The sequence below is a fragment of the Anabrus simplex genome, chromosome 8 (assembly GCF_040414725.1).
Source record: "Anabrus simplex isolate iqAnaSimp1 chromosome 8, ASM4041472v1, whole genome shotgun sequence".
In the NCBI taxonomy this organism is placed as follows: domain Eukaryota; kingdom Metazoa; phylum Arthropoda; class Insecta; order Orthoptera; family Tettigoniidae; genus Anabrus; species Anabrus simplex.
In genome coordinates, this window is record NC_090272.1 from 93,858,887 (window position 1) to 93,884,986 (window position 26,100).

A 26,100-nucleotide genomic window follows, 5' to 3' on the forward strand; every position below is an offset into this window, starting at 1 on the left:
TTCACAGTAGCTGGGATTGCAGTATCGATCAGATGCGAGACCTTCGGCGCTTTACTTATCACTCGCACTTGATTAACAATGAAGTGCCTGATTAAAAGGATTACTGTGATAGAGTAAACCATATAATTATTTACCTTCATTATATCTGTTCCGGGGAATCTGTGGAACGCGGAGGTGAAAGAAGGTGCGCGCTTGAATGGGTCTAACTACAATGTCAAGAATGGAATTAAAACTTTAACAAAGGTTATATTTCTTTCATTATAAAAAACAAACTTAACAAATTTCCACAAGGGAAAAATAACAATCAGGTACAATGCCAATCTTGAAACCAGATTAGGGAAAATCCAAAATTCAGAACCTGAACACTTTGGGCTTTAAGCCCCTAGTTTTACAATTTTACAAATAGAAGAAGAATTATTTAGTTAAGGGCAGAAATCTCCTAATTCAAGAGCAGTTACTCCCTAAATCATAATATCTAACCTCCCAGAGGCACACGTTACAATTACAAAACTTGAAAAAGAGCTGACTCACTCTCAGGTCTCCAAGCTTACTCAAGGCAACATCAACTTACAACCACTGGCCTCTCAAGGCAGAACTTACAATTTGAAAATGATTTATACAGGGGTATTTAACCCAACATATGGGCCTTCATGAAAACAGAACAGGTTAGATAACTGGCCCAAACACAAAATGAATGGAGGCGCGCACTGCGCTCCAAGACAATGAACACTTAAAACCTAAAGGGCTCTAGGCCGATGAAACAGGGGCTATTCCCAAACTACTGAGGTGACTCGTATAGAAATTGCTTTAACACCTTACAGAAGAAAAGTTACAAAACGTAATCACCTCAAACCAAGATGAAGGGGAGCTCGAGAGGGTAATTCACTCTCTATCCCCGATTTACAATTATAGTGTTTACGAAGTTTTTACATTAGCCGAAAGATGAATTACATTTTAGAAAAGTAGGTTACATAGTTAAAGATTCGGACCTTTCCCTCGGCTTAAACTGCGGAGGTAGCAAGAAATATAAAGTTATTTGGCCATTACCTTGTAGATATTCTAGCTGCCGCACGCCTCCTGCTTAACACACACACACACACACACACTCAGAAAGACGACGAATAATTGGCTAAGAAACGTGAAAAGCCGCAGTTTATAAACCCTCAGGAAAGGTTCGAGATCATTCAAGACTAAACCAGCCACACCCTCTCAATTTAATTGGTCAATTTCAAAGTTACACTCAGAATCGAACAAGAAGCCTGTGATAGGTTGAAAATTAATTACAGAAATGTTTCATTGGCCAGATTCAAAACTGGCGTAAATAAAAAGGAAGTATTGCCAACCCAAAAATAAATGAACATCAATCAGTTACAAAACCCTAGAAATACAAAACTTCTTTAAATTATAAGTTCTTTCACTTTGCACCAGGGTGCATGATCATAGTCTTTTGGTAGTTTCATCTGTGGAAAAATGTCCAAACTTCTTGATGAATGGCAAACAAAACAAGGAGAAATTCACTCAGGTTAGGAAACTGCACAATAACAAAATTACATAATATTTCGGTGGTGACATCTTCTGATCAAAGTTCTAAGTTCCTGTTGTAGTAGTTTCCACTTTAGTTCGATAGAGGAGTTCATTTAGGCGCTAATTTTGAATGCGCGGCGTTGAGATGTACCTCCCGGTACAATATCTAATAGACTTAAACTACTCCCTAAAGTATCAAAAACTTTCGTGCTTCATACACCTAGATATACCAATAACCTTGTAGAAGAATGTAAGCTAAATATAATCTAATGGGTTCATATCCCGTAAATAGGATTGTCCCCCTTTTTAATCTTTAATACTCCTGCAAAGTTCTTATTTACTGTAACTTTAGTTTTTGGCACACTTATTGGCACTACATCTACTTCGTGGTTAGGGGGTGTGAATAGGATTGGAAATTAATCTATTATCCTTCATCCCTCTAATAACTGATACGAAAAATATCATATGAACAGAAGCTTCTCTGAAATACTTCTTTGTCCAAGCACTAGCTTCAGCTACGTTGCTTTTCTCTACTATTTGGATATTTACATTCTCTCATAACCCTTTTTACCATAAGTTCTGAAATATTTCCAACTCTAATGTGTTCAGCGTTGTTACTAAAAATGGGAGCCGCCCCCTTCCATTTCTGGTTTCTGGGAACAATAGAAGGTTTAAGATGAAAGAACTGTTTTATTTTAATAGCCTGACCAAAAATTGCCCCTTTAATACTTTTGTCCGATATTATTGAAATAAATACCTTCATTAGTACAATTATCAGTCTTAATTGGATCACTAGGAGGCCTTAATCAAAGTTCCTTGCGAAAATTAATAGCTTACTCTTCTATTAATCACATTGGTTGAATAATTGCCGCTATGGTAGACGGAGAAAAATTTATGAGAACTGTATTTTATTATTTATACATTCCCCAGTTTATAATTCTAGTATTCAATACATTTACCACAATATCCGGCTGTTTGTAACTCGTGCTGTTACAGTACGCTGTCCATTCGTGGTTATCGTAAACTAGTTGCGGATGGTACAGCGTGGGGAAAACAAAACTGGTCCGGAAGATATTTATAAGACTGACATGGACTTTACTCTTGCTAATGAACAGGAGAACTGCCCACCACAGGAAATGCTGGAAACCATGATTTCGATACATCAATCGGTTGCTGTCACATTTGTTCAGCAGGCGTCTTTTAGCACTGAACAACACATTTTTTTCCTTTCGGGGGGCCTCCGAAGCCCGCTCCCCCCGCGTGGCAATCGACACGATCTACATTGCCTCCGTCATGTTATTAATTTCTAAGAAGAAAAGAGATAGCAGGGAAAAGTGGGAAAGGTACTACAGGAGTACCTGCCTGTTTGCACGTTAGACGCGTTACCAGGCAAGGTTTGTGTTGGTAAGGTGGTGTTAAGTCGTGGTATTAAGGGTCAGGGAAAACCACTTAGGCAGAAAAGAGCCTACATATAAAACCTGACAAATTTTGATAGCACATGCAAAGGATGTGGTTTCTGGATAGGTCCAGGTGTTTGTGTTAGTTGAGGAAAAGGTATCATGCGCCAGCCATGAATCATAATCTCGCCATTCCAGTAGTCAGGGGATCAGTCCGTCTGAGCACTGCCGTGACTAGCGCGAGCCTTGCCGGTTGCGGAGCCATGCGTCAAGTACCAGTAGGGCCCGCCGCACAGCGCCACCTCCTTGGGGTCCCTCGTACCCAGTCTCTGATCCCGGAGAATGAGGCCAAGCCCGCCTCGGCGGGGGCCTCCTGGATGAGGGTGGGTCATGACGCCGGGCCTCCTTCCTCTCTGCCCGCGCCATGGCCCGGAACACAGGGCAACTGCGACGTGAAGCCGGGTGGCCCCCAGCGCCTTTGGCGCACACCGGCGCCTCCCGAGCACTCAGCCGCCATTTATAACAGCAGTGGCGGTCTGACATCTCGGCTCTAGTTTACGTGTAAGGCAGAGCATGCACACAATTTTCATCAGATAGTGTATTGTAAACTACTGCAGTACAAGAACAAAGCCATCTTCACTGAATAATATGGTAGCTTCTAGATGTGTTGTTGTTTACAGAGGGCTGTGACTCCGAGAGCTACCACAAGAATAAGGCGAAGCGTGTACGAACGACTTTTACGGAGGAGCAGCTGCAAGTACTTCAAGCTAACTTCCAGCTAGACTCGAATCCGGACGGCCAGGACCTGGAAAGGATCGCGCAAATCACGGGCCTCAGCAAACGGGTCACGCAAGTTTGGTTCCAGAACTCGAGGGCGCGTCAGAAGAAACACCTTCACACCGGAAAAATCAAGACACAAAGTAAGTTTGTAAGTCTTAATAGTAACTGAGGTTGTATGTAGTAAAAATACTGTCTGAATATTCTATATAGTAAAATTTAGTGAATGGTATTGAAGATTTAAAATGTGCCCTTGGCAGCGACAAAGAATTTAATTAACAACTGTAAATGGAATAATCAGAAAGATCTCTTCTTAAGATTTTAATGAGCAGCCAAACATTACAATTATTCGCGGCAAAATATTAGTGTTAACCTTGGCAACAAGGGCGGTGGCAACAAAGGCGCATTAACATAAGAACACATTCATCTTACCGAATAGAATGATTTCTCGTGATTATTACAGCCGGATGCAGCCCTTGGAAGGCAGACCCTGCTGTGTGTGTGGGGGGGGGGGGGGGGGACTGCAAGTTAGTGTAATGGAGGAGTGTGTTGTGGGTGAGTAGCAGGGATGTTAGGGACAGCACAAATACCTAGACCCCGAACCAAGGAAATTAACCCTTTACAATTAAAATCCGCCGGATTGAGTGGCTCAGACGGTTGAGGCGCTAGCCTTCTGACTTCAACTTGGCAGGTTCGATCCTGGCTCACTCCGGTGGCATTTGAAGGTGCTCAAATACGTCAGCCTCGTGTCGGTAGATTTCCTGGCACATAAAAGAACTCCTACAGGACTACATTCCAGCACCTCGGCGTCTCCGAAAATCGTAACATTACTTAGTGGGACGTAAAGCCAATAACATTATTATTATTATTATTATTATTATTATTATTATTATTATTATTATTATTATTATTATTATTATTATTATTAAACAATTAAGCCGAGGGATCAAATACAAGCTTCCGAGGTTCGAAGGCCAGGACACTGGCCTCTCAACCAAAGAGCGGAGCATCGAATATAATATCCTTCAGTATTCGTAAAAAGGCCGAAGTTACTACGTTTTAGATGTTATAAAACTTCGCTAGAATATACTCTTTTTTTTTTTTTTTTACTACCGTTAGCAAGTACATCCACACGAATGAAATCCAACGAATGTTGATTTCAGTTGTTTAAATGAACATTCTATTTACGAACAAATCCCATCGTGCACCAGCCCTGATTGCGGCCTTGGTGTACCAAGCGACCGCTACTCAGCCTGAAGACCTGTAAATTCCTTGGCGACGCGTGTGCAGTGCGACGAATGCTCTCGGCCGTGATTCTTCGCTTTCTAGATCGGGACCGCTATCTCGCCGATAGATAGCTCCTCGATTTTTCTCACGTGCGCTGAGTGAACCTCTAACGAGCTCTCAGATACAGCTTAAAATCTTTGATCTGGCCAGAAACTGAACCAAAGTCCTCTTGACTAGGAGGGAGGCACTCTAACCGCAGACCGCGGGGCCAGTACTGTGCCATTTACTGCTCAGGTATATACCTGCTCTGTCGGATATTTTTCACAAATTCTCTACCCCGCCTCCTTCGCAGTTTCCTAAGCCAAGTTAACAGGCACGAACAGTGGTAATCTGGTAATAGAATAATGCCACAATTATTACTACGAGATGCCTGCTTTTTAAACCACCCCTGTGTCGCTACATTCAAAGTCAGTGACTGGAAACATCGCAAATTGAGCAGAAAAAGTTCTCGAGGCAGAGTTACTTCACTGTACTCTTGACTTCCCTCACCCCTCAGTGAATGCAAATAAGTCGGCTCTAGTACGCCATCTACAACCCTAGTAGAAATCATCCACAGGAATATATAGAAACGGAAATAAAATATCTTCTTGACTTCAACCTGGAGAGCAATATAGATAAAGAGAATATCAAACATTTTTGTTTCGGGGAAATAAAACATCTATAGCTTACGACATCTTATGTAAAAAGGGGGCTAAGATTGTCATAATTCATAAGAGAATGACATTTTCCCAAATAAGTATTTTTTTTATTTCATACTATGAGGCGTGATCAAAAAGTTTCCGTTTGAGAGCGTTGCTGCAGCGGAATGCAACGTAGCGCGACTCCGATGCGGGTATATAAGCACGGACATGTAGGCAAAGGGATTAATGAGGCAGTCATGTCGTGCCGAGGTGCGTGCGTTAAGTGCGGCCAAGTGAACTACGGCGACGTTATTACCAAATGCGTCCAAACAGGACCAACGTGCAGTTATTCTGTTCTTGGCTTCCGAAAGACAAACACCGATGGACATTCATCGGAGAGTGAAGACTCTGTATGGGGCAGCATGTCTGTCGAAAAGCACTGTTGTGGAATAGTGCACCAAGTTCCGTGCTGGTCGCGTTTCGACGCAAGACGCCGGTCGATCTCGGAGGCCAGCCTCATCCATTACGGACAACAACAAGCGGGCAGTGGATGAGGCGATTAGGGCGGACCGGCGCTAGCAATGGATCACGACGCCTTCGGGCCCCTCAAAAAGGCCTTGAAAGGTCGACGCTTCCTGTCCGATGAGGATGTGCAACAAGCGGTTACTGACTTCTTCACGCAGCAGGACGCGGTGTTTTACCACACGACGCTCTTCAATCTGGTGCTCACGGCGATTTTGCCTGATTGGCATCCCGATTCAGGACTGTACGGCCGTCGAACGGAAACTTCTTGATCCCACCTTATGTTACGTAACTGGCTTCTTCCCGCACTCAAGAGCGTATGGGAAATGACACTTTACCGTACTGTAATTACTTTCCGCACGGTTAAATCACAAATCTTCTCTGATTGGTTGAACTCCGCTTCACAGTAATGTAAACACGGATAGTCAGAGAGATTATATAAACACCATACTGTAATTACTTTCCGCGCTGTTGTATCACAAATCTTCTCTGCTTGGTTGAACTCCACTTCGCAGTAATGTAACCACGGATAGTCAGAGAGATTATATAAACACCATACTGTAATTACTTTCCGCACTGTTTAATCACAAATCTTCTCTGATTGGTTGAACTCCGCTTCACAGTAATGTAAACACGGATAGTCAGAGAGATTATATAAACACCATACTGTAATTACTTTCCGCGCTGTTGTATTACAAATCTTCTCTGCTTGGTTGAACTCCACTTCGCAGTAATGTAACCACGGATAGTCAGAGAGATTACATAAACACCATACTGTAATTACTTTCCGCACTGTTTAATCACAAATCTTCTGATTGGTTGAACTCCGCTTCACAGTAATGTAAACACGGATAGTCAGAGAGATTATATAAACACCATACTGTAATTACTTTCCGCGCTGTTGTATTACAAATCTTCTCTGCTTGGTTGAACTCCACTTCGCAGTAATGTAACCACGGATAGTCAGAGAGATTATATAAACACCATACTGTAATTACTTTCCGCGCTGTTGTATTACAAATCTTCTCTGATTGGTTGAACTCCACTTCGCAGTAATGTAAACACGGATAGTCAGAGAGATTATATAAACACCATACTGTAATTACTTTCCGCGCTGTTGTATTACAAATCTTCTCTGCTTGGTTGAACTCCGCTTCGTAGTAATGTAAACACGGATAGTCAGAGAGATTATATAAACACCATACTGTAATTACTTTCCGCGCTGTTGTATTACAAATCTTCTCTGATTGGTTGAACTCCGCTTCGTAGTAATGTAAACACTGATAGTCAGAGAGATTATATAAACACCATACTGTAATTACTTTCCGCGCTGTTGTATTACAAATCTTCTCTGATTGGTTGAACTCCGCTTCACAGTAATGTAACCACAGGTAGTCAGAGAGATCATGAATCAAGGAACACCAAACTTAACTCGACTTTATTTCAGCACCGTGGTTCAGTACTCATCTACAGAAAAAACTGGGGTCTCTGCATTTCCAGCTGCCGTCGCCATCACTAAATTAACTAATGTATATTGTCCGACTCGCTGGCTGAATGGTCAGCGTGCTGCCCTTCGGTTCAGAGGGTCCCGGGTTTGATTCCCGGCCGGGTCGAGGATTTTAATCGCTTCTGATTAATTCTTCTGGCTCGGGGACTGGGTGTTTGTGTCCATACCAACACTCTCCTCTTCATATTCAGACAACATACCGCACTACCATCCACCACAGAAACACCCAATAGTGATTACATCACTCCCTATAGGGTTGGAGTCAGGAAGAGCATCCGGTCGTAAAACAGGGCCAAGTCCACATGTGCGACGCAGTTCGCACCCGCGAGCCCACAGGTGTGGGGGGAAAAGCGCTAGAAAAAGAAATAGGCCTATAGGTTAATCCATTTCCGAAATATAAATGTCGCATATACTGTATTACAGTATACGATACTATGACGTTCTTATTACCTTCATTAATCCAGTAACACGCCGGGCGAGTTAGCCGTGCGGTTAGGGGCGCGCGGCTGTGAGCTTGGATCTGGGAGATTAGTGGATTCGAATCCCACTGTCGGCAGCCCTCAAAATGGTTTCCCGTGGTTTTCCATTTTCACACCAGGCTAATGCTGGGGCTCTACTTAATTAAGGCCACGGCCGCTTCCTTTCAACTCCTAGGCCTTTCCTATCCCATCGTCGCAGTAAGACCTATCTGTGTCGGTGCGGCGTAAAGCCACTGGCACCTCTACACACATCAATCCAGGAACAGAAGGCCATGTTTACGACTCTGGTAGCTTAGTGGATTGTTCGCTGCTTCAAATAGCATTACCTTTTAAGTTTTATTTATATATTTCATAGCAAGACGGGTACAAGGCAAGAAAACGTCAATGCATGGATCAAACGTGGACGATATGTGTCGTGACGAATCAAAATGATTTTTAATTAAAAATGTATGATTTAAAATAAATAAATCCACCACAGTATGAAATAAAATATTGTACGCAACAGCCACTAAAGTTAAAAGTTTACGTTGGTCATTTCGGAAAGTGATCTATGTTACGAGTGAGAGGTTTACGCTCGAGTCGCATGCGAGGGCGGAATTTGGAAGGTAGTAATGTAAAATTTTCACTTTAGTGGCTTTTACGTAAATAACTATGCCATATGTTTACGATCTTCAAAATAATGTGGAAAGTGAAACTTTAGGATCCTGCAGTTACTCATCGCACTCCACTTCCACCAACATACAAACACGCAATCAGATACCTTGCTTTCTCAATGCATGTTAAACAGTTGCTTACAATATGGCTACACTGCGTCAGGTGGGCTAGTCAGTACATGGTGATCGGGCGGGTATACGAGCGTTAGAAGGTTGGTCATACTGACAAATAATTTGAAAAATTGATATCTCGCTCCTAATCGTTTTATCACCTGCTGAATTTAGCCAACCTGATCGCTTCGCGGACGAATTCAAATGGGTTTTGCGAGGCAGTGTTCCTAAATCTATACGTGGCTTAAGATCGCTAGATGGCATCACTACTGCAATTAAACAAAAACTACCACGTTAGTGACGGGTTTGACAGCTAGCAGACTAAATGCTATATACAGAGTGTTGGTGCGTATGAATATGTTTCTGCTGAATACATTTGACATCAAAATAGTCTAATGTCCTCTTTTAAAAATAAAAAATGAAGTTGAAAATTTGATGTTCGCAGTTCAGGTAGTATTTAATTATGAACGACTTAACGGTTTTGCTAATATGCATTACAATATTTTTCCAGTGTGAGAAAGTTCGCTTCTTGTGCGTAGAACGTTTTCATGCAACTTAGGAATGCATACCTCCTGAAACGCCCGTGAAGTGATGTGCACCACACATACTTAGAAGTTCTTCTTACGCATCATGCCTTCAAAGTCAGTCCTGAAGCCAAAGTGAAGTATTCTGCTGTAATGCAGTGATGTACTTATTTCGACATTTACGTCGTAAAGGCGCAATTAACTGGTATGTACAACTGTAGTGCCGTGATGTACTCTCTGGCTAGACAATATTATATATGTTCATCTTGCATAGATAAGGTAAAATAATATTGAAATAACTAACGCAGAATTACAATTTGATAAATAATACAATGGATGGGGAGTGAGAACTTTTCAGCTCGATAGTTATGTTGATCTCCGAAATATTAAAGCCGAAAGAGAATTAGTTCTATAATATTTTTAAAATAATCGATCAACAAACGATAAAATAGAATACGTCTGATGAGAAACACTAGGAATAACGAAAAAAGAAATCTTTCACAGAACCTGCGGAGATATGAAAAGCCAAGACAGTTAAAAACTTGTAACTTCATAAAGCGTGAACAATACCAAACTTTAGGAAAACATCCTTAGAAATAACAAGGTAAAACAAATACATACAGAAGAGAGACCCGAAAGGGTCGGATCTGATAGAGAAGCCCCGATAAATGTCAGACGCTACATGGAGCGTCCGTACAAGACAACTCCCGAAGTAAGACTCACTATAATGGCCGACAACAATTACCACTGTGGGCGAGAAGTCTCTTAATAATGGGAAGTATCAGTCATAGACTCGCACCGCAGCTAGGCATGGATAAATGCTTCAGTATCTCACTGCTTACAGTACTGTAGGTAGATTTGAGTACCACAGATGAAGTTGGTGGCGTAACAAAATAATGATGATGATGATAATAATGATGAAGATGAAGATGAAGATGATGATGATAATAAATATGAAGATGAAGATGAAGAATGTTTCATACACATTTAAGCATGCACTCCACCTGAAGCATAGTACAGTGGGTGGTATAAGCCGCGGGGGCAAACGGTGAGCTACTACCTACAATATCTCACAAACTCTAGTTCAAGCTCCACACTTGGACAAGCCATTCGCTAATTTTTTCCAGCGGGCATTCATCCGTACCTTCCGTAAGGTTATTTGTGCTTATCTTCCAAACACCCTACTACATACAGAGTGTTACAGCTGCCCTTATTCACTCAGTATTATGCAACTCGCAGATGAAATCCTAACCTAAAAACATTGACCTTGGCTACTCACAGCGATGCCTGGTGTGCCTACGCTTTCTATAATTTGTTTATTCGTGTCAACGAAATCAGCATTAACAACAAAATGCTGAATGATTGTAAAGACAAATCTAAATCATGATCAGTTCTCATGTTGCAGGTACTCTGTTATGTTCATTTCTAAGTATTTGTAGCTATTTGTAGTAAAATGAGCTATTACCGACAGAGGTGCAATGGGCTTGTGCATGCTCATTCTATTAATGAAGGAAATATTCAAAATGACCACCTCCTTCCTCAGTACGTATCTGAGTACGGTGGAGGTGGGTCATTTTTGCTTTCTGCAACGTATGTGGTGGAACCTGCCTGCACTTTACTGTAAAGATTACAATGTGCTGTTTCATTTGCCCTACGTATAAAGTCCGGTCGTTCTTCGAGTGGAACGTGCTCAGTTCCTTGCTCGAATGGCTGTGTCATAATGCTGACAATAAGTGCAGTGCCCATCATTCGCTGTAGCCGTTTGTTACGTAAAACTCGCGTGTTGTTCATCATTTCTAATGGATGCTTTCTTTCTAAAGGTGAAAAGTGACTTTTGAGACTTAAGGAAGTTAAACCCTCATAAGTTACACCTTAACTACGAATGCCTTAAGATTATAAAGATAAAAATGAAAAGCTCGTAGCTAGATTTGAGCTCTGACCCGTCGGAACAGCCACATTCTGGCTGCGATTAGTACCATATAGCCACTCCAGGTGACGAACAGTCCGTATCGTATCTCTGTACTAATAGAATAATCTACGTCATCGCTTCTAAACTAATATTTTATGTTACAAGTTCTGAACTCGAGTGTGCAGACACGTTTGCCTTGCTGCAAACACCACAGTATGCCAAAGAATCATGTTTCATAAGCCCAGATAGTTGCAACTATTCCCTACGAATAGAGTATGTACCTATCGCTTGGTTAAATGAGTCCTGCATTATGTTTCAGGTGCTATTCATAATTAATTTGTCCGTAGTCGGTGTTTACGTGGCGATACTTATGGTTTTGTTTCATTATAACTTTCTCAGGAGAATATCTGAGACTTCAGAAAAGTCAAGTCTTCGTAAAGGATGCCTAGAATAGTAAGAAATTAAAATTTAAAAAAGGCATGACTCAGTATGGTTTCGAACCCTTACTACTCCACGTAGCTTATCCAGGTACATCTAACATCCCTAAATCCGCGTAACTACTTCCTGCTTGAACGTCCAGCTCTTACAACTCTGTATTGACGCGAAGAGCAAAAGTTCTCGCTTCGTAAAGTTACTGATGTGTTACAGGCTTATGGTCCAGTTTTATGACATTATTGAACGCTGTAACGGTAGTAAGTTAATTACATGGCGTAAGCTTTCACATCTGCTGTACAGCATTTGCGTGCATAAATTATAAAATACAGTGAAAAACGCGTTTCTATAAATTTCGATGTGATGAGATTATACAAAATGGCGGTGAATTGGCATGTCTGCAATCGGTACTAACCTATCACGTTTTCTATGATACCGTGACCACCATTTTCTATCGAAAGAAAAATGGCCTCTTGAACCAATCAGGAGCGTAATTCTCCACCGACAGCTATAATTACTGGAATATTGGACTCTGCTGTACATAAAGTGGTACAGTATTTTTGAGATGACCTCATTTACTCCCCCTTGTACCGCTTTAGCATTGTGCGGGTAAGTCTATCTCGGACTAACTGCACATAAAATTGCTGTAAGATGTTGCGCAAGATAGAGACATTTATTTCCTAGCTGGTTGCATATGTTTGGAAAAAATAGGGACAGCTGAATCACCCGATATATACATTAACAATACCCGCGATCCGCACTGAATTCAGAAATTCAGGAGGACACCGTGGGTCTACATTGCCTATGATTAGTACCACCATGTGAGCAACACCACGGGGATATCGGCGCCCGTAATTATTGAAACTATGTGCGGAACACCATAGGTTTGTGTTTCCTGTGAGAGGTGCCATGGGTCTTCGTTACCTGTGATTAGTACCAGTGAAAGAGGAACACCATTGTTCTGCTTTACTAAAAATTAGTACCATTGTGAGTGGCCGGTGACCTGGATTATGGATTCCTTTAGATAATGAGCATCATCCCAGTAATTAAGGCGTTGTGAATTGGATCCACTGATTGTTTTTGTTTCACAATCATTTTTTTCATTTATCATTCGTTTTAGATTCTAGTCAGCGGATACATTTTGAAGTTTTAATTTTCATTTCGCTGCATCTCGTGCCATTAGAGGCCGATGACCTAGCTGTTAGGCCCCTTTAAGCAACAACAATCATCATAAGAAATTCAGAAGGGATTTTATCAGATTATCCAGTGCACTATCTTTCAGATTCCCATAGATATATTTATTTTGACTTGCTACATTTTTAAACAAATTACCTGCTAACTAGGATAAATTTGTATATAGCCCAGGCAGGTGCCCAGGATGATGATGATGATTATTATTATTATTATTATTATTATTATTATTATTATTATTATTATTATTATTATTATTATTATTATTATTATTATTATTTGGAGGGGGGACCATGCCCGAAAACCCATTGGGTATTACATGTGACCATCAGTGGTATAATAGTATTTCATGCAGATATAGAATCCAATTATTATGATGGAAATTAACAGAAAATAATCAACTCGCCCATAAACTTAACTGAAGGCGCCGGGCATACGACTCTGCTAGTAGCTTTACGTCGCACCGACACAGATAGGTCTTACGGCGACGATGGGCTAGGAAAGGACTAGGAGTTGGAAGGAAGCGGCCGTGGCCTTAATTAAAATACAGCCCTAGCATTTGCCCGGTGTGAAAATGGGAAATTACGGAAAACCATCTTCAGGGCTGCCGACAGTGGGATTCGAACCTACTATCTCCCGGTTGCAAGTACGGCTCTGCAAAGAACATAAATATTCAGGAGTTGATTACTAGTACATGTAGAGGAGTGCGATCCGGTGAGCCTGAAGTAAGTTTTGAGGAGTCTCCGCGCTGCTGTGTTCTGAACACGGGCAAGATGGCCAAGATACGGAGCAAATTAAAAATGTTTGGGAATAGTAATGAAGAGAAGGGTGCTAGTCCATCCTTGGCTGTTGCTGGGACTTCTGTGCTGCATTGCCACGTCAGTCTCCGCAAGTCCCACTCTGCTTCAGCTAGATCTTCCATTGGGTTACTAAGATCCTCCCTATAGAAGCTAACACATTATCCGACAATTTCAAAGGAAACATCATAAAAACGAGGAATGATGCATCTCAATGGTGTAAAAAATCGTTCTTCCAAAGCCCAGATGAGGTCTTCCAGGAATAGTATAATAGACCTGTGGGTCTCTAGTAGAAATGTTCTATCGATTCTTCTGAAATTTATTGGCACGTGGCATAGTTATTTCAACTCCAAGTTCGGAATCAGTTTTCATCAAATCTTGAAAAATCTGTTGACACAATACCTCACTATTTATATATATGAGTATAAAATATTTAGAAGAAAGACTAAATTATTATGTTGAATATATATTTATTATTTTCTCTCGAAAGCACCCCCTTCCCTCTTTTATAACAAAGTTATACCAATGACTTTTAACATAGGTATTATTAACAATTAGTGTATATTAAGGAATGAATCTTAACTCTAACACCATGTTATTTTATGTCTAATATGACCTAAAACTATTTCTAACATACAAATATTGCAAGAGTCTTAATTTAAGTGGGCGTATTTAAATCTTAACGATGATGACACTAAACTAAACTAAACTTTTATCAGTGTGGTGAAAATATTTTTAAGACTTGTTTGATGATAGGCAAAATAAGGTCTAGTGTTTGGTCTTTCAGTACAGCTCCCTTGTGCTGTTGATATAACCACTAAATCCCTACATGAATATGACTGTTTTTAAATTCCCCCTGTTATAAACATCTCGAATTCACAAGGTGTAGTAAAAGAAAAATGTTACACTGGCAACGCTGGTTTGGTTCACTCTAAAACAGTGAAATCAAATTCTGCACAAACCTTTCTCTTTTCGGTTTGTATTTTTCCTCATTATCTGCGTTTCTAGTTTAATACAATTTATATCAAGAGAAAACTCTTTTTACTGGAGAAAGATGGTTGAAACTTTTAAGAAAAAAGGTTAAAATTCCGTTCGACGTACGAGACTGCTCTAACGAAAGTTAATAAAACTGTTCCTGTCACTATCTAGTGTACATAATATCAACTATGCGGAAGATCTATTCCAGCGCAGAAGTGTCCAGTCTCTAAATCTAGGATTGAGACGGCGGTGGACTTCAGTCAGTGGATTTCAATATAACCCCACCTCTCCTTCCTCCTCTTGCCAGTAAGTGAAGTTGTGGTGCTGGCTAATGACAGAGAAATCCCGCAACTAGAGTGTGAACATTGCTATGTTGCCAAGTTTCTTCCTATATGCGTGAAAGGAACGTGACGCATAAAACCACTGCCTTTGTGATGTACAGGCCGTACTGTAGGAAGCGCGCCAGGCCCATCAGCTGATCGATTAGGGCGGTCTAAATGAATGTTATTTATTTATAAGTATATTGCATGCTTGTTCTCTCAAATTATCACTTAGGGATTTACATAAACAGCTCTTACTGAGATAATGAGACCTTATAATTTAGATTAGGTATGTTACTTTAATGTGGCGAGTTATGTATTCAAGTAACGTAATGCTTTTCGTGGAATTTATTCATTGAATCGTTATCGTATAGAACATTTTTGTGGAAATATAATGTTAATAATTTAAATAAAAAGCCACCATGCCAAAAAGTTGTCCGCATCACGACGAATACAAGTGACTCTACACACACTACGCATAATGAGACCTCATAATTTAGGTTAGGTATGTTATTTTCACTAATATTCTCATTTATTCGAATGAGGGCAGAAGACACTTATTGAAGACGAAAATCCTAACCGAAAATGTAACTATTACGAAGAATACAGAAGTATGTTTCGCTCATTTTCCCCCCGAGCTGCGGGTGAGTTCTGATTTTGATTTTCTTCTTGTTATGTAGATTATGGCAGTGCGTTTTATTGTTGATAAAGCACAATCCTAAAAGTGACATATATGATCAATAACCAAGTGAGCCTGCATTTGTGTTATTTCTTGGGCTAGGTAATACTCAGAGCGTGCAATAAAGGCGGAATCCATTCCAAAATGTAGAACTAACTGCAGTTTATGAAACCTTCTATTAAATGATTTTGGCATTGTTATACATACACTTTAAACAATTTAAAATCACTATTGCTAGCAAGCAATATTTAGGTAGGGTCTATTACAAGTAATTTAATTCAATTCCTTGAAGGATAGTACCAGAAGTTCCAAGAAAAGAAACCCACGAAAGCCGTATTGTATTTATGGTCCTCCTAGAAATGATGATGCTTGCTTGTTGTTTAAAGGGGCCTAACATCGAAGGTCATCGGCCCCTCCTATAAATATGCTGGCACAGCCTTGTATATTAATATTTTTACTTGTGTACGTTCGTTGTCTCCATATTTTTATTAATGTATAGTAATTATGATTTGTTGGATACATCGACGAGTAATACATCGTTATGATTTGACCACTTTGATCACATTTAAGTCCACCTCTCCTAAAATGACATAGATCTAACTTATGAGATATCAAACTATTACAGGTGTTAATGATCTCACCTGTTCTATTAATGCATTTGAGAATATTTCTTAAGTACAAGGCAGAGCCGTATCATGTGCTTGAATTGCGCGGGTCGGACGGAGGAAACTGTGACGTTATCCGAGCTACAGTACGACCTGTACCTCACGAAGGCAGTGATAAAACCCATACATAGCATCTTTTGAAGAAAAGTAAAGTCATAAATAAGTATTCTTTTAAATCCTTCAGGAATGGTAGGGCACGTGACCGTGTGACCTAAGGGCAGAACCGCGCCTGTAGTCGAAGGAATTTGGTTTCACTCTGTCTGTACTTTCCTGATATTGATTAACTTATAAATTTACTGAGGTTGTGTATTGAACTGTGCACAGTATAAGTCTATGCTATGTTTTCTGAACCTACCCAGTGGCCCCTCTGTTTGTTTAAAGTGCCCTGCTAAAAAGCAGAGAACAGGTGGTGTCACTGATTCCAGTGTAAGAAGCAAAATAACCCACATAATGTCTGTGTTCCAGTGCACCACGCCCCGGCGCCGCTACCCCGAGATTCGGATACTTCTTCGTTTGGTCGTCACATAAATCTTCATCTGACGTACTCGTTCCAGTCGCAGCAGCCCTCCAAGACGACAGTCTTCGTTCCGCATGGTCAGTCACTACAGTTGAACGATTACTTCAGTAAGCCATACTTTTTTTGTCTAGTTTTATCCAACTACAAATTTTGGAATAGAAATATGATTGGTTTATGGTTAAAAAAAATTCTCAACATTTTTGATAGGAATGTGAGAGAACACTGTTAAGTTGTGGGTGCCTTCCTAGTGGGAATTATTATACTGTATTATTATTATTATTATTATTATTATTATTATTATTATTATTATTATTATTATTATTATTATTATTATTATTATTATTATTACTATTATTATTATTACGGGGCTACCCGTGGACCAGCAGAGGTGAAAGAAGGTGCCGGGGTGAATGGGTCCAACCACAAATTCATGAATGGATTTAAAACTTTAACAAAGGTTATATTTCTTTGGAATTTCAAAACTCAACAACAAAATTTTAACAACTTTTCACTTAGTGAAATAACAATGACATTTCAGGTACCATGACAAAGTTTATACAAGGCAAGAACATCCAAAATTTAGTGACTGTTTTAGTAATCCGGGCTTCCAGCCCCTCGCTTCACAACTCGTGAGCACACAGCTCAAAATTTACAAAGATATAAATTTAGAGAAGGGCAGAAATCCCTCACTGCAATGGAGCTCTAGCTCCGCACTCATAATATCAAGCCTCACAGACGCACTCTTACAACACAAGAAAAGGGCTGACGTGCTCTCAGTTTTCCATGCCTATACAAGGCGACACCAAAAATATATTACAACTTTTGGCCTTCCATGGCCCAACTTACAAATTGAAACAGGGGTATATCATACCCAACCTATAGGGCCTTCGTGTAAAAGCAATAACAGTTAACTAAATGACCCGAACACAAAATGAAAGGAGGCAAACACTTGCGCTCCTCGATATGAACACTTAAAACCTAAGGGGCACTAGGCCGATGACACAGGGGCTATTCCCAAACTATGGAGGTGACTCGTATAAGAATAATTTAAGACATTACGGAAAGGAAGAAAACCAGTTACAAAACGTAATCACTCAAACCAATATGAAGAGGAGCTCGAGAGGGTAAATCACTCTCTATCCCCGAATTACAGTTAGAGATTTTATGAAATTTTTTACATTAGCCAGCAGAACTTACATTTTAGAGTAATTGGTTACATAGTTAAGATTTCGGACCTATCCCTCGGGTTAAACTGCGGAGCTAGCAAAAAGTGAAGATGTTAAGTGGCCATACCTTGTCGGAGTACTGCTGCTTGATGAAAGAGGCACCTCCCGCCTCCTGCTTGACACACACACTTAGTTAGATGTTGATCAAATGGCCAAGAGACGCGAAAATCCGCAGTTTATAAACTCTCGGGGGAAGTTCGAGACCTTTCATGAATAATCAAGCCACACCCTCTTAATTTTATTGGACGATTCAAAATTTCCACTCAAAGTCGAAGAAGAAATCCAGGATTGGTTGGAAATTAATTACAAAAATTAGGGATTGGCTGAGTTCAAAGCTGACGGAAAGAAAAGATAAATATTGCCAGCCCAAAAATAAATGAACATCAATTAATAAAAATAACTTATGAATACAAAACTTCTCAAAACAAAGTTCTTTCACTTCGCACCAGGGTGCATGATTATAGTTTTCTAGCAGTGACATCTATGAGAGAATGTCCAAACTTCTTGATGAACGGAAACAAAATCAAGTTTAAACTCACACAGTACTGGAAACTTCACAATAACAAAGTTACAGTTGTGACATCTTCTGAGTAAAGGTTTAAATAGGTCTAGCTTCAAGTTCAGTGTTTCTCCTGTAGAGGAGTTTTTTTAGGCGCAAGATTGAAATGTGCGGCGTAGAGGTGTACCTCTCGGTACGATTATTATTATTATTATTATTATTATTATTATTATTATTATTATTATTATTATTATTATTATTATTATTATTATTATTATTATTACGTGCCAGCCCTGTCGTAGCCTCTTCGGTATTTCCTCAAAAGGATGACTAAGCCAGGGCGGGGTCCTCCCAGCCGGCTCGAGGACATGCCACGTTCTCTCCTGTTGTGTTCTCGTCTGGTTTCCCCATGCGCCTTCTCGAACATGAGACGACAATGTTCCGTCTTTGGCTGAGCCCCGAAGATTTTAGTACTCTATCATCAGAACATAAAAAGGACACTAGCCGCGAACAGGAGTTGGAGTAATTGGAGAGAGACGGCAGTAGTGCTGGATGTCGTCAGTGTCTCTCAGGAGCCAAAGGGTATCGTCGTGTACTGACTGTGTACCGACGTGGAGTCAGTGCCTGTGGTGTGGAACAGTTGACGTGAATACAGTTGGAGCAGTGTTTATTGTCGTTGTTGTGGAGAGTATCGTAGTGCTGTTTAGCACTGTTCAGTTGTTGCTGTTATGTGAACCCTGTTTTTAGTAGTTCACTATGTGGAGCGACCACGTGAATTGGCCATGTGAGTGGTAGACTTTCTCTGGAGTCGAGCCAAGGAACAGTCGTTGTGTGTTATGGTGGTCAGCAGCACTGTGTTCCTTGAAACCTGTCTGCGTGCAGCTGTTGTGTGTGAAGGGACTGAACGTGCGAGTGAAAGTGAAAGGTGAAGGATTATAGCCTGTACCAGGTAAAGACTGCCCAGCTGGAGTCCTGCTGTGAGAGACTTGTAAACAGACAGCAACTAGCGAGTAGGTCATTCATGGTTGAACATACTTGTATGTGTAGTAATTGGGTGATCCTGAATTAAATTAGATCGAAAAAGAGATGGGTTCTATTCGTAACATCAGGATAAGAATACGAATGCCAGCAGATGTTACTTTTCTTATTAACTTCAAAATTATTGTCCAGAAACGCAAAATTCAAGATATACAAAAGCAAACAATTACCCTACCAGTGCTACTTTATGGCTCTGAAAATTGAGTCTTAACTAAGAACAGCTGATGACGTCTTGAAAAAATACTCAAGATCTTAACACCTATAAAATAAAATACTTGCCAGGAAACTACGCAGGAATTAGAACATATGAACGATCTGCAATGACTCTGATGTAGTTGTCAAAATCCGGAGCAGACGTCTGAGATGATTTGGGCATATTCTACGAAATGATGGCCGACTAAAAGCCGTGATTGGATAGCCAGCCACGTGGGTGGACTGAGGCTCTGGTGGAGCGATCAAGCCGTACAGGATCTTCACGATGTCGGTGGAGGAGAGGAACAAGTTTGGGGCGGGAGTAAATAGCTGACATTTGTGGGCGAGGCTAAGAAACTTATTTTAAACAGCCCTGGTTGTACCTGCTTCTACAGTAGATAATAATCCCCTCGTCAGAAGAATTAACCATACGCAGTTAAAATCCCAGGTCCATCGGGAATCGAACCGGGGCCATCTGAACTGAACGCTTACCATTCTGCCAAGGAGGTCGACTAATAATAATAATAATAATAATAATAATAATAATAATAATAATAATAATAATAATAATAATGCGTCAAGTCTAACTCACCGGGCGAGTTGGCCGTGCGCGTAGAGGCGTGCGGCTCTGAGCTTGCATCCGGGAGATAGTAGGTTCGAATCCCACTATCGGCTGCCCTGAAGATGGTTTTCCGTGGTTTCCCATTTTCACACCAGGCAAATGCTGGGGCTGTACCTTAATTAAGGCCACGGCCTATTCCTTCCAACTCCTAGGCCTTTCCTATCCCATCGTCGCCATACGACTTGTCTGTGTCGGTGCGACGTAAAGCCCCTAGCAAAAAAAAAAAAAGTCTCTAACTCTGTTGTTAGCCGATTCGATTCTAATCAGTAAATTATATGCTAAAAACCTGGATTAAATTCGAAACCTCTCCACAGTTGGTCCTATTGAGTGAGCGCGTATGACACTGGTGATAGTGATTCTCCGTCGGGTGAGGGCGTTTTATAGCCTTGAGCAGACCCTTTGGTGTAATTCAGTGGGAGTAGACTATGCGCCGACACGGAACCTCTCCTCTCCCTACCTCATCATCCCCTCACACTCGGACATGCAGGTCGCCTATGAGTGTCCATCGTTCATCTTTATGGAGAAAACGCTCAAGAAGCCACAAGGCATTTCTACTAGAGAGCAAGATAAGGTCTCTTGGTAGCACTCTTCCTTTCCTGGTGCGGTGCAAATTGGAGGTAAAACAGAGTTATATGCCTATTTGAGGACAAAACATGATAGCCTCAGTTGCTGAAAGTGAGCTTGAAGCCAGCAGTCAAACACACTCTACACCCTGCTGAGTTAACGAGTTCTAAGTGATCCTTGTTTGGTGTAGAGAGGTCTTTACCCTTTCTTTATTTCGAGTGCAGTAGGCGATTTGGCAACTCCGGCTACAGTAGACGCAGTAAATCCTATAAGCCGCTAACAGACACCGGGCTGCCGCTGGAGAGTAGTGGTCGTCATGTTTTGAATAATGATGCGGAACTCCGAAATTACCTCACCGGTAGGGAGGGCTATTTGACAAAGGACCAAATAGTTGATCACCTCGCGTTGCTACAAGAATGTTGAATTACGTGATAGAAGATGTAGTGTTCAGTGACGAAGACACATTTTCCTGCAGAGATGCGGGGCAGATCCGCGTACACCGTGAACCCAACGCTACGTATGATGCCAGCCACCTCTCACAGGAGTGGTCCTGTAGCCAGTAGCGCAGCCAGAATCGGAGGAGGGGGGTTATTGTTACAAAATAATGACAGAACACAATGAAGGTGCCTATGCGTGTGTGGTGCTTACATACGTGACTTATTTGGCCTTCCGAGGTCTAACGCCATTATGTCAAATAAAACAACAATACATGACATAAGGACACTGATACAAGTGCTTTATGTTGATATTCAGACTGCAGCAAACTACAAAATCTTTCATTAAAATACAGAACAAGAACAATACGATCGAGGACAACAGTTTTACAGCGAATGGCGCGTTCAGTTTACAATCTATACTAGACTTAAATAAAGTTGGCGTCTGACAGGTAAGATTGGAGGGAGGAGCACTGCACGTGCCATTTCACGATGTTGCCACATTCCAGCATTCCTTTCTACGTGCTCTTACCCCTCGCTTCCGGCTCACTTGTTCCCTCCTTCATTCTGACCGCTGTGATCTGTTGTAGACTACCTGGCCAGGCGGTGTCGTCCCATTTGCGATCACTCTTATACAAACAATCAGGTTCTTATCAGTGACAGTGAGAGGTTTGGCAACTCCCAGAAAGACGAGCTGCCCTGAAGTTTTATCTCCATGGCAACCACACAGCCACTCCCTTTGTCCCGCCTCGGCAGGCAGTAAACGGACCTTCCTCTAAGAAATGTCAGACACCAACTCTTATTATTAACAGTATGAAATCCCACTTTCGAGGCTTGTTAGAAAATAGATTAAACAGATCTGTTGTTTCTACAATTATGCCTCTGAATGTTGATTTAATTTATTATCGGTTTCTATTTATTTTCTTTTGGTAAAACTTCCATGGGGGTTTCTAAATGCTCGTGATATGTAATCAGTGTATGGTTATGTTTACATCTCTCCTAGCAAAAATAAATCAGTATAATGTAATTAAAAAGGGGTAAAAACAGATCGCTAGGTCGATTTGAACTTAAGCCAGCTCCCAATTATCACACTGTCAGTTCAACCCAATGCTTCTACAGCACAGCTAACACACGGCTCCCGGATGGATACCTTTTCTTTCTGAAGTATTCCATTTGTTTTTGATTGTAGCGACTCAAGTCTCACAGCACAGTTTTTCTTTCTTGTTTAGTTCTTGATCCCAGAGCCAAAACTCGAAAGAATCGGTAGAATATAGCCTATACAAAGGTTCTCTTGGAAACCCACTGTTGGGATTTAGGCAAAACAAGTTACCAGGAGCGGGCTTATTTAATTAATTAATTAATTTATTTATTTATTTATTTATTTATTTATTTATTTATTTATTTATTTATTTATTTATTTATTTATTTATTTATTTATACTTAAGCTAATTATGTTCCTGGCACACTTTGGAAATAGTAATTAAATTATTATGTACCATTTTGCCATATGAAATACAACCTATATATTTAGTGCAGTTATCTATACAATCAACCGAGCGAGTGGATCCGTGATTCAGAACATATATCTGTCACCTTGCATTCGGGAGATAGTGGCTTCGAATCCCACTGTCAGCAGCCCTGAAGATGGTTTTCCACGGTTTCCCATTTTCATAAACAAATGAGAAACAGCCAAAATAAACCATGTAATGCTTAATGAGTTCATTCCAGTTCACGTAATTGTGGATTTACATCGAGAGAGTATATTTCCTAAAAACGCAAACGAATATAATTGTGTGAACTCGACATTTCCTCTCATATTACCGCTTTTTTAAAATTTGCTTTATGTTGCACCGGCACAGACAGGTCTTATAGCGACGAAGGGACAAGAAAGGGCTAGGAATGGAAAGGAAGCCATTGTGGCCTGCCTTAAAGTAAATCCGCAACATTTGTCTGGAGTGAAAATGAAGAAACCACGGAAAATCATCTTCAAAGCTGCCGACAATGGGGTTCGAACGCGGTCTCCCGAATGCAAGCTGACAGTTACGTGACCCAATTCGCTCGGTTTATCGCATTGTATAAATATACGGCCAATAATAATAATAATAATAATAATAATAATAATAATAATAATAATAATAATAATAAATTGTTTTAAAGTCGCAGTGAACGAAATTGAAACAATCAATACATTTTCACGTGCCTAACAAAACACGGGACATTTTTGCGTCCCGACAAAGATTTTCCGTGAAAAATGTTCCTAAAGTTGGGGCGCAAATTTTAATTTTGAAATGTGATTTGTTGCTTTTTGTATTCCTGTTGATGAATTATGGGAGATAGGTTTGATATTATGCATGGTGTTTGCCACAACTGATGTTTGAAACCGAGCATAGTTTAGTAGTATTGGAACAATTAGTTTCTTATATATAAACCTACAAAATTGACCTTGAAACATGAAGGTTTCACGCCTTGATGCTCGTAAATGACAGCATCACGCTATTTGCAACTAGTTTGTAATGTATTTGTTTGTTTTCAGTTCAGGACTCGTCCGTGGATGAACTGTCCCAAGACTCGATGGTGACATGCATGCGAGGGGAAGTATGAGACGAAGCGACGTTCCACGGCCAGCTGGAAGATGGTTAGTGTAAGTTGTGACAGTGAGAAACGCTTACATGCGCTGTGGAACACAAACGATCCAATAGGCGAACGTAAGAACCAAGTGTGCCATACCGTGAACTATCTAACACACTACCAAATGGAAGGTACACTTCGTTATTATTACTAATGTTTCACAGTCAAACACTCAAGAACAATGTCTACTGAACATTCCTTATTTCTTGGTTGTAAGACTCCATTCCTCGCAGTAGGACCGCGCTAAAAGCTAAGGCAGTGTTATGATGAATGATTACAATTTAATTATAAAGTTTAGCTGGACTGAACTGCGATAAATTGAGCAATTATTCGGATTAATCTATAGAAATTAATGGTAATGGAAGTGTAAATATAAAAATAGATATGAATTAGTGAAGCATCCAAGAACCATAGAAAGTTAAAACTCTACACCAAAAGTCAGAAGAAAGGTAGTATCAATAACGACCTGGAACTCTGTTGCTATAAAGAAAGTTGAGCTGCAAACAGCACCACTGATTGTAAAAGGAGCTTAAATATATTCAAATGCAGGATTACACTAATTAAACTGATTACACACCCTCCCTACCCAACGATTAATGAAGAGATCGAACATTCACAAAACTCTCAAGAGGGGACCGAGCAAGGCAGGGGCTCAAAATTTGAATACAGAAGCAAAACAGCTGAACTACTCAAATCTAAGCACTTTTTAGCCAGCGAGATTTTTTTCTAAAGCTACGACTTGTAGGCCTATGTTTTGTGAAATTTATAGAGTTTCTTGAAAATACAAATTAATTTTTAACATTAAATCCCGAGAGAAAGTACTGCGGGAAATTTTTAAAGTAATAATAATAATAATAATAATAATAATAATAATAATAATAATAATAATAATAATAATAATAATAATAATGGTGTATGGCCTCTGGAGAGGCCTGGTGCAGGTCTTTTTGAGCTAGACGGCCTATAGGCAACGTGAATGTCTGTGAGAATGACACCCTACCTAAGATGATGTCTAATGTTAATTACATCACTACACCCAGCCCCGAGCCAGATAAAATTAACAAACTAAATTTAAAATCCCCGACCCGGTCGGGAATCTAAGCCATGATCCCTTGTACCAAACGCTAGCATGCTAACCATTTAGCCATGCAGCTGGACATTTTCGAGATATTAATGACGTAAAGAGACATATCGGAAGTCAAGGTGTCGCGATGTAGAAAACCTGATATGTATAGATCTTAAGTCTTCAACCCGGAGGCTGGTTGGATCCTAAAAGAAAAAAACATCACCAAACGGTAATAGGGAAACCGTAAAAGCCAATGGCAGTGTTATGATGAGGCGTACAAGACATAAATGAGGGTGTTTTCCATTGTTTTCCTTAACTTGGCAAAGAAAGTGCTATTGCAGAACCTTATGACCTTATGAGAAGCACCTTTCATAACATCTAGACGCACTATTCGTGCCCCAAATGTCATTATTCAGCGCCATCCATACCTCAGTAGCCTTCGTATTGTTAGGGCCATAACAGAGACTCGAGATCTGGGCGGAAGCTTCATTTTTAATAAGAATAGTTTTACGTCCTACTAAATACTATTTCCGAAGACGCCGAGGTACCGAAATTTTGTCCCGCAGGAGTTCTTCTATGTGCCGGTAGATCTACCGACACGAGGCTGGTGTATCTGACTACTACTCCTACTAAAAAGTTTTCATTCCGTCCCTAAAGGGGACGGCGGGCCTCCTAGACGTAACGCAGACTCTCAGGCCAGGGAGATGAGATTCTATGAAGGAGGTATTCGGAGAAGCTGCGAAGGTTGGCGGCCGTGGACTGTACTAAGAACTGTTCCGGAATTCGCATTAGTGCAGGAGAATGGAAAACCATGGAAACCATCTTCAAGAGAGCCGACGGCGGAGACCAGAATCTCTCCGTCTCCCGAATGCAGAGGCGTAGAGCCATAGCAGAGCCGCGGCCACCCGTCCTCTGCTGGGTTAGGCGGTCGGAGTGCAGAGC

At 40.6% G+C, this 26,100-nt stretch overlaps 1 protein-coding gene across 1 annotated transcript in view; it reads left to right on the forward strand.

Annotated features, from left to right (window-relative positions):
- Awh (Arrowhead) overlaps nucleotides 1–24,065 on the forward strand; it is a 111,288-nt gene extending 87,223 nt beyond the window's left edge. Inside the window, exons 5-7 of the mRNA XM_068229053.1 lie at nucleotides 3,602–3,841; nucleotides 16,838–16,996; nucleotides 23,998–24,065. Coding sequence (XP_068085154.1) covers nucleotides 3,602–3,841; nucleotides 16,838–16,996; nucleotides 23,998–24,065 — 467 coding nt within the window. The remainder of the gene's footprint in view (nucleotides 1–3,601; nucleotides 3,842–16,837; nucleotides 16,997–23,997) is intronic.
- Nucleotides 24,066–26,100: the final 2,035 nt, after the last annotated feature.